Raw genomic sequence first — 16,814 nt, forward strand, 5'->3', positions numbered from 1 at the left:
ACTTTTAACATTTATTTACTTACTTTGTAGGCATTTTTTATTAGTTTATCACAACCGGGACTCCTAAAGTAGGACACCCGAAATTGATCAACCGGGGCTCCTAAAGCGGGACGGAGGGAGTAGTATACTAGTAATAAAAAGAAAGAAAATTAAAAAATCTAAGAGATCCTGATTAAGTTTTTTTAGGCAAAATCCTGATTATGTTTTAAAACTTGTCTTAATTTGCAAATTATATTTTCATACTATAATAAATAAATCAGTATTTATTTTTTGGGACCATTTTTTAGGTGGCATAGATAATTTTCAAAACCCAACAACTGCAACTGACGTAGATAAGAGAAAAAAGGAATTTTTGCAGTTCTCATTGATGTATCAAACTCAAACCCTCAATCAATCACACAAATGTATTCTCTTTTTTCGTATATGTGAGTGCAAAATCACTGTTGCCATGACACCATTGCACGTAATCATTCTGCACCACTCAACCCCTACCCTACAAATTTTAACATAGTTGTCCGTCTCGGACTACTCGCACATTTACTTTTCGGCACGGAGATTAAGGAATGAGTGTATAGCAAAGTCAACAATTGCTGCTGTAGGTGATAATTTTTACTAAAATGGAAAGAGTGCAAATAACTTGAGACGCCCAGAAAGGAAATAAGTGCAAGTAGTCCGAGACGGAGGGAGTATTTCTTTTATTTCCACCATGTTCCTCCTTGCTTGAAAACCAACCATTTTTCCAAGCAAGTAGTGCTCCAATTTAGTTTGCTTCAATTTTACACAATTTAATTATATACACATTCCACTACCTTCCAGTAAACAAACAGTTGTAAATAATTAACAATTCATAATTCTTTGAAGGGGAAAAAAAGAAGAACAATTGAGTACTGGAGACTAGAGTTAACAATACAGTGTTGACAACTGACAGCAAGCAAACTAAAATCCGAAATTGGATACTAGTTTTGAATGACAACACAATTGCATGCTAAAACAGTTGAATCACTATTGATATATGTAGTTCAAACTCCTGGCCTACAGCAAATCAGGTTTTATATTTATATCCAAATCCCAACACATGAAATGAAATGATCAAGAGAGTGAAGACATTCTTGAGCAAGTACTCAAACATTGTCCCATTTGAGTTACTTTGATTTGAAAAGACACACATAAATAAAAACGTAGAGCAAAACAAACAGTTTGGTTCCTAAAAACATGTAGAGAGATTGTTCCCATCCAACAGTAGGTTCCATTATGAAGAAAATGATAAAACCTTACAAATATAGAAACTCTCATCTACCATCCTTCCTCAGTTGCTTCCAAATCTGTGTCACATACCACAATGCATAAATTTCATATTTGCATTAGTTAGATGATAAATTAGGGGTGAAATTGGGAATTACCAAATTTTGAGGAAGGGGCGGAGGAGATAGTAGAATGCGCCGTGATGGAGGGGGTGGAGAGTGAGACCCCACTCGTCCGTCAGCACGGGCTGCCCGGACGAGTGGAAAAGTGTGGCGTCATCGCCAAACGCCTCGCGGACATTGAACGGGCAGGCTCCGATCTCGAAGCAGACGTCGTTGATGAACACCGTGGATTTGGTGGGGCCGCATTGTTCCACACCTGCACCATCACACATCAAATCACCGTCACCTCGTCGTGTGTTCTTTCATCTTCATCATTAAATACAATTTTTTTTTTGTGTTATTAGAGTTAGTGTGGGGGAAAAGCAATGCATAAACAAACAAGTCCATGCAGACGTTGGGGTAAAGACAAATCTATCCTTGTCCCTTTCCATTTATGACATTATTGTCCTTCCTACTCATGCCAAAAAGAGTGCTAACCATATCAATCACTTCCATGAATGACTTGTGTTGCGAATTGTGAATTGACATCAACAAACCCTAAAATGAGAATGAAATTAAATTAAATACTATACCTTGTAGAAGATGATGGGTGCTGGGAGAAGGGACACAGAAAGATGGAGGAACAACGGTGTTGTTTGTGTAGCTGAGCTGCTGCATCTTCTCTTCGTCTTCGCGTTTCTTCGTCATCAGCATAAGCTCGCTGAGGAGGAAATTGGGGCTCTGATCCGCCACAGGGAAGCAAAGTTCTTGCGTGTGCTGCACCGGAAAGTAGAATGGCTTGGAGAGGAAGTCGGCCGGGGAATGGAGAAACGGTTGGTTGACCGATGCAGTTGGCGAGTTGAGCAGGTCAATCACGGAGGAAGGGCAGACGGAGATGGATTTCTCGCTTGAAGACTTGTCGGAGGAGGAGGAGGAGGAAGGGGGAGGAGATGGAGCGGCGGCGGCGGGGGGTTGAGGCTTGGAGGTTTGGAGGTGGCGCTGCTTGTGCTTGCTCCTTGATTTCCGGTTCTGGAACCAGTAGAAGACGTTGGCGTCTCCGACTTGGCCGTATTCCTGTAATTGAGCCCTAATTCTGCGTATCTCATCTCGGGGAGGATTCACCATCCCCGAGTTGAAGATGCCTTCCAGAATCCGGATTTGCTCGGGCCGAGGGTTCCACCGCGGCTTTGGCTCCGGCGTTCTCTCCTCGCAGCAGCCGTGCCCTACTACAAAATTGAACAATTAGGATTTTGAATTTGTGTAGAGTGAAATAGTAATTAGGTAAGAATGTATATACCTTGTGCATAGGGGGTTTTGTTGGAAGAAATTAGGGAGGAGTTGATGTCATGCTGCCATTGGAGATGAGGGGGTTTGGATTTGAACATGCTAGGCCAGTGTCGGTTTGATGAAGCCATGATTGGGGGAAAGGAAAGGAAAGGAAAGTGAAGGTTTTAGAGAGAGAAGGGATTGAAATTAAAGTGGTGCTAGAGTTTCAGTGAGAGTGTTGCAACTTCTAACACAATAACATCTCTTCTTATAGCCTCGTTGAAATGATCTTGGTATCTATCACCTACTCCTCCTGCGATCACTTCCACAGCATTAAATGGCAATGGTCATTAAAATACTAAGATGTATTGATAATAAATAAACAAAAGAAATGGATAATTAAAAATGACAAAACCGCAACAAGAATAACCTGCAAAGAAAAGAAGCAAAAAGGGAAGGGAATTAAATAAAAAGTGAGAGAAGGGGAGTACAAGCCCATACCCTTTTACCTTACGAAAATGCATTAAAATCTAATAGAATACTTGTTGTTTACTCATGCAAAGAGAACATTGAAAGAAGCACATGCTGGGGCTTATATTGGAATCTTCAACAAGAGAGAGAGAGAGAGAGAGAGCCCTAAATGCACGAGGGTGGGAGGGGGTGTTGCAGCAGAACTGATGATATTCAACTGCAAACAACACACACATATATGAGAGAGAGAGAGAGAGAGAGAGAGAGAGAGAGAGAGAGAGAGAGAGAGAGAGAGAGAGAGAGAGAGAGAGAGAGAGAGAGAGAGAGAGAGAGAGAGAGAGAGAGAGAGAGAGAGAGAGAGAGAGGGGAGATGGGCTGTCTCTGATCACTTTGTCTCTTTGTTTCGGATTATATATATCTTGTACATATGTGTGGGTGTGTGCAGCTTTCAATGGAGGGCTGTAATTATATTTTAAGGTAGATTTTTTATGAGAATAAATACAGGAATAATTCAATGTTGCAAATAAGATTACATGTAGTATTAATAGTATTGTAAGTACATTATGAGGTTGTTGGTGGGAGGACATCAATTAATTAAGATATATGAGGACCTTGAAAAGTCAAAGCAGTAGTCATATAGGGTTTTTGGGATCGGTGGTCGAAAAAGATAGACATATAGATAAGTAAAGGGGTAATTTGTGGAGTATTTAAAATTTTTAAATTTTTGATAAATTATTGAGTTTATTGAACTTTGTTCTATTTTGCAATCAATTAAAATTTATGTGCTAATATAGTTTCGTGTCTTATTTAAATGCTATTATCTGATATCAACCAATACAACGTCATGTTTGCCAATGCAATGAAAAACAAATATACTCCTGTACTAAATTAAATAATTTCATTTGTTGTATGATATATGGAGTATTAAACAATATTAGAGCCAAAATTTTGATTTGTTGCACAACTAAAACAAATTAATAATTTCAATATACGGACTAATTTTAAAACTGTTATGCAAAATTGGATTTTGACGAAAGTTTTGAAATTTACGAGCGCAAATACTCCTTAATGAAATAAAAGGTGGTGTCATTTGGAATTAGATTATTGGATTACGAATGATCTATATGAAAATTAAGACAGATATCATGTAATATTATGTAAATACTATTGGATATACTATTTCACTTTCTCTATATGCAATGAATATCGCTAATATTATGGTTTCATTAACTTGCATTGGTGTAATCTAGGGGATATACTTTGTTATTTTAATTGGTTATTAGTTGGAATTGAATGCAATAATTGCGTATATTGACTCAAGGGGAGGTGCATGGATAGAGGCAAAAATTATAACTTGACAAAGAAAGTTGGAAGGGCTTTTTTACTTTTTGGATGATCCAATAGTGATTGGTTGGATTTTGTAGAGAAGATATGTGAATGTGTGTGCGTTTGAATTTCCAGATATTTGTTTGCATATTTTGATGGTTGTTTTGCACTTTGCAATTCCCAATGAAAGTGAAACTGTTAAAGTTAAGGGTAGTAATTGTTTGGTCAATTTGGTGTCCGTCTACTTCCGACATTCAATTTAACCTTAATCTTAGAGCATTAGGCGCGAGAGAGACGGATACGGACGTCCGCTGCTGACACCGGAGTTCCGCGGCATTCCGACGACATCCGTTGTGACGCCCGTCGTGACGTCCGCCATTGCGGGTTCCCGACGGAAGTCTCGATTTTTCATTTTTTTAATAAAAAAACTCTATATATACGGCTCGTTGAACTTCATTTCATTCGCACCACTTGTTTTAACGAGTTTTTTTCTCTCTCTCTCTCTCTACGTTTTTTTTATATATCCAGAATGGTTAGTGGTAGTGGTAGTGGTAGTGGTGCGGGTGGTAGTCGTGGAATTTCTGATGACGTACGTCGGCGAATTAGAGAACAGTTGCGGGCCGTTACGTCCAGGGAGATAAATCGCGCGATACAAGCGGCCTTGCCGCAGCAGCCGGCGGTACCTCGACCCATCCATCGTCGAACTATAGTACCCCGGGACCACATCGCTGCACACCGTCGGTTATATGAGGACTACTTCACTCCGGAACCGCGGTTTGGGGAAAACATGTTCCGGCGATGTTTTAGGATGCATCGTCCGCTATTTCTGCGTATCGTGGACGCTTTAGAGCGTTGATACGAGTATTTCAGGATGAGGGAGGATGCGGTTGGTAAACCCGACCACACGCCCATACAGAAGTGCACTGCCGCAATCAGGCAGCTGGCATACGGAGGTGTTGCCGACATGTTCAATGAGTACCTCCACATCGGCGAGACGACTGCCCGCGATTGTCTGAAGTATTTTTGTGAGGGCGTTAGGGAGATATTCGGGGATAGGTATCTTCAGAAGCCTACCCCCGAAGATTGCCAGGCTCTGATGGATATGCACGGGAGTCAGCACGGGTTTCCGGAAATGTTGGGCAACATAGATTGTATGCATTGGGAGTGGAAGAACTGCCCCGCCACCTGGAAAGGGGTGTACACTACCGGTTTCAAGGGCAAGAATCTCACGATGATCCTTGAAGCGGTAGCTGACTACCGGCTGTGGATTTGGCATGCATATTTTGGAGTAGCCGGGTCGAACAACGACATCAATGTCTTCCAGTCATCGCCCCTTTTCAACGACCAGTGTATGGGTGTTGGTCCGACCGTCAGTTTCGTCGCCAACGGCAACCAGCACAACATGGGCTATTATTTGGCGGATGGGGTGTACCCTATGTGGCCCGTCTTTGTGAAGACGATCAAATGCCCCACAGTAGAAAAGAAGGTCTAATTTGCGGGTCGTCAGGAGGTAGCGCGTAAGGATGTGGAGCGGGCATTTGGTGTGCTCCAGGGTCGATGGGCGGCAATGAAGGGTCCATCACGGCTGTGGTATATTGACAGCATCGCTGATATCATGTATGCATGTATTATCATGCACAACATGATTGTCGAAGATGAAGGTCCAACACTGACTGATTGAGCCAATGATGATGTTGATGCTGCCGGTCCAAGCCACGACGTGGCCACCGCCAATGTACCTATGGGGATACCACATGAAGATACCGATTGAGTCCGTGCATTTGCCGACATGCGCCAACGACAAGCCCATATTCGACTCCAGAACGATATTATTGAAGAGATATGGACGTGGATGGGTCGTCGTTGATATTTAGAATGTAATTTGTTTAGACTTTTTTTTGTTGAAATGTACTTTTTTTATATTTTTTTATTTAATGAAATGTACTTTTTTATTTTTTAATTTAATTCCGTAAATTGTTTAATTTGGTGAATTTGTGAATTTTTATTATTATGGGATGTCCGTTGGGATGTCCTTGGGGATGTCCGCCATTGTGCATTGGGATATCCTTATGACGTGGCAGAAGGTGTTTTTGGGAAGTCCGTCGGGATGTCCGCCGGGACATCCGTCCCACTGTGGATGCACTTATGCAGATTCTGTATTTTTATATTTCGTTGTTACTTTGATGCATTATCTGCATAGTGTATTATTTTTTGTTTTAGGTACGCTGTTTAGGTATGAAGAGTAAAATAAAATATTGTAATTTTAAGTTTTAGCATTTCTTGCTCAGGGCAGAAAAACTCCAATCTTAAAGATATATTGAAATGAAAAAAAATAGTCAATGAAATGCATGGGTATGCAAAGCAATCACGAACTTCATTCAAACAAACAAAACAAAACAAAAACTTAAATAAAAAATTAGTCCTCATAAGTTGGTCAGAAGAAAGTCAAGCCTCTCAAAAACTATCGACAAAGTTCTCTCACATTGAGACAGCTTTTCACCCCTTCTTTATTAGTCCAAAATGTTACACATTCCTATTAGAGAAATGAAAAATTTACTACCAATTGAGTTACATTTCGTATATCTCTAATAATTTTAAAATGAAATCATAGACCAATTTTCATTTTGTAAATGGTTAATAACCACCAACTATAGTCCAAATTAAGTCATTCTCAAAAACTTAAATATAGCGAGAAAAAAAAATCAAACTTTTAATTCAAATTATTTGAATCGGCCTATATTGTTTTCATGTAGCTATAGATAATCAAACAAAAGGTAATTATACATAGAGAAAAAAACATAGGACATGCGCGAACTTATCAAATAAATTTGGTGGAAGATCTCGTGCACCATTAAAATGATTCAGTGCAAGAAGTATTTGGTTGAGATGGAGCCCATTGATGGAGGAGAAAATTTAAACAAAAATAACTAAAAAAGTTAAAAATATAGTTTGGGTCAAAAAGGTGGCAGATTCTGGGAATGGAGATGGACAAGGAAGTGTCATGGAAAAGGAGCAAAACGCACAATCCCATCACATACCCATCATTGCTGCAATTGTACAATACTTACCCACTTCTCTCCTCTTCTTCTTCTTCTTCATTTTTTTTTTCAAATCAATTACTCATTCAAACTCCTCTAGTCTTTGAATCCTCATCGAATTGAACGTGTGCAGAACTGCAGTTCAATAATGTTAATGTAGACATTCATATTTATTCAATACTTTGCATCAGTTTTTTTCCTCTTTCATAAGGCTTGCTTCTTCCTATTCTTTCAATTTTTCTCCTACAAAAATAGACTCCAAATAATTCCATACCATACCCCCTCTCTCTCTCTCTCTCTCTCTCTCTCTCTCTCTCTCTCTCTCTCTCTCTCTCTCTCTCTCTCTCTCTCTCTCTCTCTCTCTCTCTCTCTCTCTCTCTCTCTCTCTCTCTCTTAAATTCAAGTGTGGTTTTATGTAATAATATTACTGCATTGTAACATTAACTTGTGAAAAGATTTACTTTTGTTCTTGTATCTGTATATATGGTAAGCTAGTGCCTATGTCCCTCCCTCCCTACCCCTTCTTAATGCAACAAATTGACTATGCACCTTATCCTTCATTAATATTCAATCCTCTCCTCTTCTTCTTCTATGGACTGATGGATGATCAATCCAAATTTCCATCTAATTGTCCAAAAACTAGAATGGCAACTTATAAAAATGAATCATTTCTTAAAAAGCATAGCCATCTAAATAATTTAAAGTAAAAAAAAACACAGAAATGTAATAAGAAGATGGTTTGATAATTCATGATGTTTAATGAATATTGGTATTAGAATTGATTTGGATTATTGGAGTAAGATAAAATGGTGTGTTGCAAGCGCATAATGCGGCAACAGCCTTCGCTAAATGCAAACGAGGTCTTAGTAAATGCTGAACATGTGTAGTGAATTTGCTGCACATGCAACTCAGAAAAATATTGGCTTCTTTAATTTAATACTATAGTATTTGTTCATCTGTTCAAACACCAAATGCACATTAACCTGATCACAGTTAAGCTGTGGCACTGAAATTATTGTGAGCGACAAACAAGGATCCATCCATTTTCGTTTAATTGTTTTGGAATTAAGAGCCAGAACTTGTCATTCTATCGATCTATCTTGCATTCCCTTGTACATATATAAAAACATTTAGGGTGTGGTTTGTAAAATGAATATGTAATTAATGTGCTGTAGTTGCAATTTTATGTAATTGGATATTTTAATTCGATTCTATAATCTTAATTGTATTGTAATTCCAAATAATTAATAGTACTAGAAACATCTAGATATTACCTAATACAATTACATATGCATATACTACTACATATCAATATAGAATTATGTAGTAAAATATAGAGATATTTACAGTAGATATCTATATAAATATATAGATATATTGAATAAAAAAGAATACACTACAAGATTCAACAATCGAAAAAGAAAGTATATATATATGGTTGTGTCGTAAATATTTTGTAGAAGTGAATGTAGAAATCATGGAATAAATATGTCCGGTCAATGGATTTTGACCAAATAATAAATGTGACGAGACATCTAATTTTATGAAATTAAATGATATAGCATCGATCTACATTTTACGTAGATAAATGTAGTATATTCACTTTCTCTAATCCGATTTCCGGTGAGTGAGAAATAGTGGATTAAAGCTGGGCATAATTAGCTTTTTAATTAAAGCTTGGAGTTTAAGCTTAGGGAATAATTAACTAGTGGTAATTATCCCACATTGGAGAAGTGACACATCTTTAAAATGTGTTTAAATTAAGTGACTTTATGTTACTTAATAATTATAGTGGACCAAGATGGGTGAAAGAGCCCACACGCGCACACGTGCGCGCGCCGCAGTCGCCGCCCGCCCGAGCCCGTGCTCGCGGTCGCGGTCCCGATCTTGATCTTGGCAATTGGTCTTTGGGCTCGGGTCATGATCGGTCCCGATCTCGATCTTGGACTTGGACTTGGATCTTGGCAATTGGTCTTTGGGTGGTCTTTGGGCTCGGGTCTGGACCCGTAGTAATCTTTTAAGACCACCGCTGAGTCAGCAATCGAAGTGGTCTGACACATCGTCAAGCGTGGCACAGTCAAAGCTGCTACGTGAGAAAACCACACGCTCCACACGCGAAAGGCACACTCCTGCCACACGCTTGTAACCGCCGACGGTTACGAATCTGCCATGATGAGCCTTCATGGCTTGGTTAACCCTGCATGGTGGCTTGGCCTATAAATAGACTAGTCATTCCACTGCATTAGACACAATATTCACAAGCATAACAGCATAAGCTCTCTCCCTCTCTCTGCATTGTTTTTCTGTCGAAAGCTCTGCCCTCTCCTCTATCCAGTTCGCCGGAGCTCTGTTGATTGCGGTGCTGCTTCACCAGAGACGTAGTCGTTTTATCTTTGGGGACGAAACGCCAATCCGAAGAGCACTACCGGGGCGTATCTCGTCTTGCGGAAAGAGGACACCTCGACTCGGCTAAACACTTTTACGGTCTTCTGTTTCGATTTTCTTTTCCATTGTAATTTCATTTCAGTTTTCTTTTGTATGCCTTCTTCGGGTTGTATTACGCCCGACTTTTATCTCTTGTAATCCCAGAAACCAACAATTGCAAGACGAGATAAAACTTGCTTTTGAAGGAATTTGGACTATAAACTGAACTTATCACTTTCGAAACATTTAACACCTTTGCTGGAGATATCGACGGAATCCAACACCGCTGCTGCTGCCACCGCCGCCGCCATTTCTTCCACCATGGCGACCAATGGACCTGTCAACACTTCGTCGATTCCGACGATGATGCCCACTCCCGGGCGCTATCCTTCTTCATCAACAACCCCTTGGGAGTTTGTTAACCCCCTTGGGCCCACTGGTGGATCCACCTCGGGTGGATCGGTTGGTTCCACTTTTAGTGGTTCCTTCGGATCGTTTAATGGATCGAGTGCTGGTGCCTTCGGGTCTCACAAGAATGCTGGGGCATTCGGGTCTCACGCGGGTGCTAATCCTTTCGGGGCTGGTACGACCATGGCGGGCTCTATGCCCAACATGAATGGTGGGGGCTCTATGCCCAACCATGTTGTTGGCTCCTTCGGAATTGTTGGTGGGGGCAACGGAATTGGTTCCTTCCATGGACCAAGTTCGGCACCTTTGGCACCAAGAATGATTCCACCTGCCGAGAAGCCACCAAAGTTTGGAGGATCTGACTTCAAAAGGTGGTACCAAAAGATGTTGTTCTAGTTGACAACATTGGGCGTCGCCAACTTCCTCACGGACAACGAGCCGCCCGCGCCAAGCGATCAAGAGACTAGGCTCGAAGTCATGGCAGACTATGATGCTTGGAGAAAAGGGGATTATCTATGTAAAAATTTCATTTTAAGTGCATTAGATGATAGCCTCTACAATGTATACTCCAATGTAACCACATCTAAACAAATGTGGGAAAGCCTAGAAAAGAAGTATAGCATAGATAATGCTGCAGGTACTGAACAAGTTGTAGCATCCAAGTTTATGGACTACAAGATGGTCGACTCTCGACCCATCATGGAGCAAGTCCAAGAGCTCCAAATGATCATCCACGCATTAGTGGCTGAAGGGATGACCTTGCCCGACAAATTCCTAAGGTGCACGATCATTGACAAGCTTCCTCCCAGTTGGAAGGACTTCAAGAGCTATCTCAAGCACAAGCGAAAGCAGATGACCCTTGAAGACTTGATCGTGAAATTGCGCATTGAGGCTGATGTAGGCAAAAGCGACCAAAAGGCTAAGGGCTTCACCCCACTTGAAGCCAAAGCCAATCTGTTGGAGCGGGGTGGTCCCTCCAACAAACGCCCTCGCTCAAATCGTCCAAGTGACAAAGGGAAGGGAAAGCAGCCTGCAAAGAAGTTTGAAGGCGATTGCTACAAATGTGGCAAACCGGACCACTATGCAAAGGACTGCCACAGCAAGAAGAAGAAGCCGGCTGCCCACGTCGTTGAGAAGGATATCAAGGACTGGGATGAAAACGACCTCATTGCTGTGGTCACTGAAGAGGTTAACCTTGTTGATAACAAGGGTGGCTGGTACATCGACACCGGCGCTACTGCTCATGTCTGCTCAGATAGGAACAAGTTTGCCTCCTACACTGCTGTTGAAGGAAGGAAGATCAACATGGGGAATCAAGCATCGTCCGAAATTCTCGGCGTTGGCAACGTAATTCTCATGATGACGTCTGGCGTCACTATCACTTTGAAGGATGTGCTACATGTCCCGAACATCCGCAAGAACCTAGTGTCATGATCAATACTAGTTAATAAGGGGTTTAAACTTGTATTTGAGTCTGATAGGTTTGTTTTGTATAAGTTTGGAAAATCCCTCGGAAAAGGTTATGTAACCAATGGGCTTTCCAAGCTTAGTGTGGCAACTCGCAGTGTTGCAAAGCCGTTGGCTAATAATAATAAAGCATCTACTTCCTCTTATTTGACTGAGTGTTCAAATTTATGGCATTGTAGATTGAGACATGTAAATTCAAAAGCCATCAAAAGATTAGTGAATTTAGATTTACTAAAGGCTAATGAAGTGGATACTCAAGATAAATGTTAAATTTGTCTTGAAGCAAATATGACTAAGTTGTCGTTTCACTCGGTTGAACGAAGCACAAAACCCCTTGAATTAATTCACACGGACGTATGTGATTTAAAGATAGTGCAAACTAGAGGTGGTAAAAAGTACTTTATCACTTTCATAGATGATTGCACAAGGTATTGCTACATTTATCTTTTAAGAAGTAAAGGTGAAGCAATAGAAGCGTTCAAAAATTATAAGAACAAGTTGAGAATCAACTTGGTTGTAAAATCAAAACGATTCGAAGCGATAGAGGAGGCGAATATGTAGCCCCGTTTGAGGAGTTATGCAACGCAAGTGGTATAATTCATCAAACAACTGCTCCATATTCACCACAATCTAATGGTGTTGCAGAACGCAAAAATCGAACTCTAAAAGAGATGATGAATGCACTGCTTCTAACTTCAGGATTACCACATAATATGTGGGGGGAAGCTGTTTTGACAGCCAACTATATCTTGAATAAGATCTCCTCTCAAATGAAAAGATGTTACTCCTTATGAGTTGTGGAAGGGAAGGAAGTCATCCTACAAATACCTCAAAGTGTGGGGGTGTTTGGCAAAGGTGATGGTTCCTCCGCCCAAAGAAGTTACAATCGGACCTAAAACGGTTGATTGCATCTTCATTGGATATGCACTTAATAGTAGTGCATATCGATTTGTTGTTCACAAGTCTGAAATATCGACTATTACTGTAGGAACAACAATTGAGTCAAGGAATGTTGTATTTCTCGAAAATACATTTCCTTGCAAAGACAAGGAAAAAGTCTCAACCAATTTTGAGACAAGAATTGAAGAAGAAGCCACTAGTTCTAAACCAGTGGAAGAAGAAGACACTAGTTCTAAATCAGCGGATGAGGAACCTGAATCGCGCAAGCGTGCAAGGTCTGATCCAAAGGATACAGGACTAAGACGTGGTAGTAGGGTCAAAACACCAAAAACATTTAGTCCTGACTACATTGCTTTTATGTTAGATGAAGAACCGACATCTATAAAAGTAGCCTTTGATTGCCCAGACGGGCTATATTGGAGAGAAGTTGTTCAAAGCGAAATTGATTCAATTTTGCTAAACCACACTTGGTGTTGGTAGATCTACCTGAAGGTGCGAAATCTCTAGGTTGCAAATGGGTACTTAAAAGGAAATTTAAGGCCGATGGAACAGTGGATAAGTATAATGCCCGACTAGTAGTAAAGAGTTTTAAACAAAAGGAAGGACATGACTTCTTCGATACATATTCACCTGTAACAAGGATTACATCTATCCGAGTGCTTCTCGCTATTGCTGCACCGCACAATCTTGAGATTCATCAAATGGATGTAAAGACCGCGTTTCTAAATGGTGAATTAGAATACGAAATTTATATGGAGCAACCCGAAGGGTTTGTAGTACCTGGACAAGAGAAAAAGGTATGCAAGCTCGTAAAGTCTCTATATGGATTGAAACAAGTGCCATTGCAATGGCACTTGAAGTTTGATAATGTGATGTTATCAAATGAGTTCAAAATCAACGAGTGCGACAAATGTGTCTACATCAAGAGCACTAATAACGGACACGTTATAGTGTGTCTATACGTTGATGATATGTTAATCTTGGGTAGCAACATTCAAGTAATTAACGATACAAAGGCCATGTTAAAGAGAAACTTTGACATGAAAGACATGGGTCTAGCCGATGTAATTCTTGGAATGAAGATTTCAAGAACGTCTGATGGAATCATCTTAACACAATCACATTATGTTGAGAAGATATTGAATAAATTCAAAGCCTATGATGGCGCGCCGGTTAAGACTCCAATTGATCTCGACGTTCACTTGAGCAAGAACAAAGGTGAGCCCGTTGCACAAGAAGAGTATGCATGGGTCATCGGGTACATTATGTACTTGACTAATTGCACTCGACCTGACATTGCTTGTGCCGTGAACAAGTTGAGTTGTTACACGAGCAATCCAAGCAAGGAGCATTGGAGAGCTCTTGTGAGGGTTTTGAGATATTTAAAACATACTCAAAATCATGGGCTACACTTCTCGAGATATCCCCCGGTACTTGAAGGGTACTGTGATGCAAATAGGATATCCGGCAATAGAGACTCACTTTCAACAAGTGGATACGTTTTTTACTATTGGGGGTGGTGCTGTATCGTGGAAATCCACAAAACAGACATGTATAGCCCGATCAACCATGAAATCGGAGTTCATTGCCTTATATAAGGCTGGCGAGGAAGCCGAGTGGCTTAAGAACTTCCTTGAAGATATTCATGTTGGTCTAAGCCAGTGCAACCAGTGCTGATCCACTGCGATAGCCAAGCGGCTATTGGAAGGGCAAACAATAGCTTCTATAATGGTAAGTCTCGACATATACGTTGACGACATAACACCGTGAGACATTTGATCACAACATGGGTGATTACAATTGACTATGTGAAGTCAATAGATAATATAGCAGATCCGCTAACCAAAGGGTTAAACCGTGATCAAATGAATAAGTTGCTAGAGGGAATGGGTTTGAAACCCACAAATTAAAGAATTATCATAGTGGTAACCCAACCATGATGACTGGAGATCCCAAGAACTTGGTTCAATGGGAAAACTAAGCTATGAGAGTTCATGAAAAACACTCAACTATATATACTCCCTAAAGAGCAATAGAGTGTTGGAGAACTTGCCTAGTGGTAAAGGATAAGTCTATGACTTTTAATGGTTCTTAAGGATCTCAAAGAGATGGAGTACTCAAAGAGACCAAGTATGGCAAGGTGCTTGACTAAAAATTACCTATGTAAGTGCAAAGTGTGGTCGCTTCATAAAACGCACTTATGAATCCAAAGTGGTGTCCAAGACCGCAATGGACACAAAACGTGAGAACGGATGAGGTTGAGGTGTTTAAGCGTTAACACCATTGTCTCGGTGCACGCCGTTGGGGATTAGTTCAAAGCATCGCGCTACTAAGCCGCATGTGTATCCGATGGTGTCGACTATGGAGGGTTCAAAGCCAACAACTACCTATCCTTATGCTTATATACCTCTCGAGAGTTTAGCTTGTGTCTGCATGCATATGCATTTGGCTATTTCCACTCATGTGTGGGATTGTAGAAATCATGGAATAAATATGCCCGGCCAATGGATTTTGACCAAATAATAAATGTGACGAGACATCTAATTTTGTGAAATTAAATGATATAGCGTCGATTTGCATTTTACGTAGATAAATGTAGTATATTCACTTTCTCAAATCCGATTTCCGGTGAGTGAGAAATAGTGGATTAAAGTTGGGCATAATTAGTTTTTTAATTAAAGCTTGGAGTTTGAGCTTAGGAAATAATTAACTAGTGTTAATTATCCCACATTGGAGAAGTGACATCTCTTTTAATGTGTTTAAATTAAGTGACTTTATGTTACTTAAAAATTATAGTGGACCAAGATGAGTGAAAGAGCCCACACGCGCGCGCCGCCGCCCGCCCGCCCTAGCCCGTGCTCGTGGTCGCGGGCCGGGCCCGGTCCCGATCCCGATCTTGATCTTGATCTTGGACTTGGATCTTGGCAATTGGTCTTTGGGCGGTCTTTGAGCTCGGGTCTGGACCTGTAGTAATCTTTTTAGACCACCGCTGAGTCAGCAATCCAAGTGGCCTGACACATCGTCAAGCGTGACACAGTCAAAGCTGCCACGTGAGAAAACCACACGCTCCACACGCGAAAGGCACACTCCTGCCACACGCTTGTAACCGCCGACGGTTACGAATCTGCCATGATGAGCCTTCATGGCTTGGTTGACCCTGCATGGTGGCTTGGCCTATAAATAGGCTAGCCATTCCACTGCATTAGACACAATATTCACAAGCATAACAACATAAGCTCTCTCACTCTCTCTGCATTGTTTTTCTGTCGAAAGCTCTGCTCTCTCCTCTATCCAGTTCGTCGGAGCTCTGTTGATTGCGGTGCTGCTTCACCAGAGTCGTAGCCGTTTTATCTTTGGGGACGAAACGCCAATCCGAAGAGAACTACCGGGCCGTATCTCGTCTTGCAGAAAGAGGACACTTCGACTCGGCTAAACACTTTTACGGTCTTCTGTTTCGATTTTCTTTTCCATTGTAATATCAGTTCAGTTTTCTTTTGTATTCCTTTTTCGGGTTGTATTACGCCCGGCTTTTATCTCTTGTAACCCCATAAACCAACAGTGAATGATGTGTTTCTAAGTTAATGCTTAAAATCTTTCCATATAGTCGAATAGATATTTAACCCAAATTAAATTAATCTACCAACATATATTTTATAAGAGAATAATTGAGAACAAACAAATAAAAAGTTAAGACCAGATAATAAAACCATATTTATGATATCTTTTGTAAAACTCTAGGGAGTTATTTTTGGGCCGCGTGATATTTTTTAGTAAAAAATATTATTATGATATTTTTACGCAAGAAAGATCGTGTGAGAGGGAGGGGCCGAGATGGTTGCATTTTTTGTGGATGCAGTAAGTGTTTTATACGTGTAGTGTGTGTCGAGTATTGTGCGAGAAGGAAGGAAGAACTCTTCCAACTATTTACATTTTGAAATTGTGTTTAAATTGATGAATGAGGAGTTATGAAATTAGAACATAATTTCAAATCCAAATGTTCGTAGTATTAAGCACTAAATTTGAAATTGAAGATTCCATTTTCAATTTAAGTCTCCAATTCTATGATGTGAAACACACTTATATTTATGACTGATTTGTCTCTTTGATTAAATACTATTCCATCCGTTTCGGAATAAGAGTCCTATTTAGTTATGGTACGCGTTTTAAGAAA

General features: G+C 40.4%; 1 protein-coding gene across 2 annotated transcripts; it reads right to left on the bottom strand.

Annotated features, from left to right (window-relative positions):
• Positions 1–931: 931 nt before the first annotated feature.
• On the bottom strand, positions 932–3,211 carry LOC121741078 (WUSCHEL-related homeobox 9-like). 2 transcript variants are annotated; one of them, XM_042133771.1, is made up of 5 exons: positions 3,111–3,211; positions 2,641–2,922; positions 1,937–2,566; positions 1,401–1,620; positions 932–1,322 (listed from the first exon to the last, which is right to left on the bottom strand). In XM_042133771.1, coding segments are annotated over exons 2-5 (969 nt in total). In that variant the 5' UTR covers positions 2,759–2,922; positions 3,111–3,211; the 3' UTR covers positions 932–1,321. The 2 variants fall into 2 exon arrangements, with proteins under 2 accessions (XP_041989705.1, XP_041989704.1); XM_042133770.1 differs by having other exon boundaries at positions 1,937–2,569.
• Positions 3,212–16,814: the final 13,603 nt, after the last annotated feature.

This window comes from Salvia splendens, chromosome 7 (assembly GCF_004379255.2).
Source record: "Salvia splendens isolate huo1 chromosome 7, SspV2, whole genome shotgun sequence".
In the NCBI taxonomy this organism is placed as follows: Eukaryota; Viridiplantae; Streptophyta; class Magnoliopsida; order Lamiales; family Lamiaceae; genus Salvia; species Salvia splendens.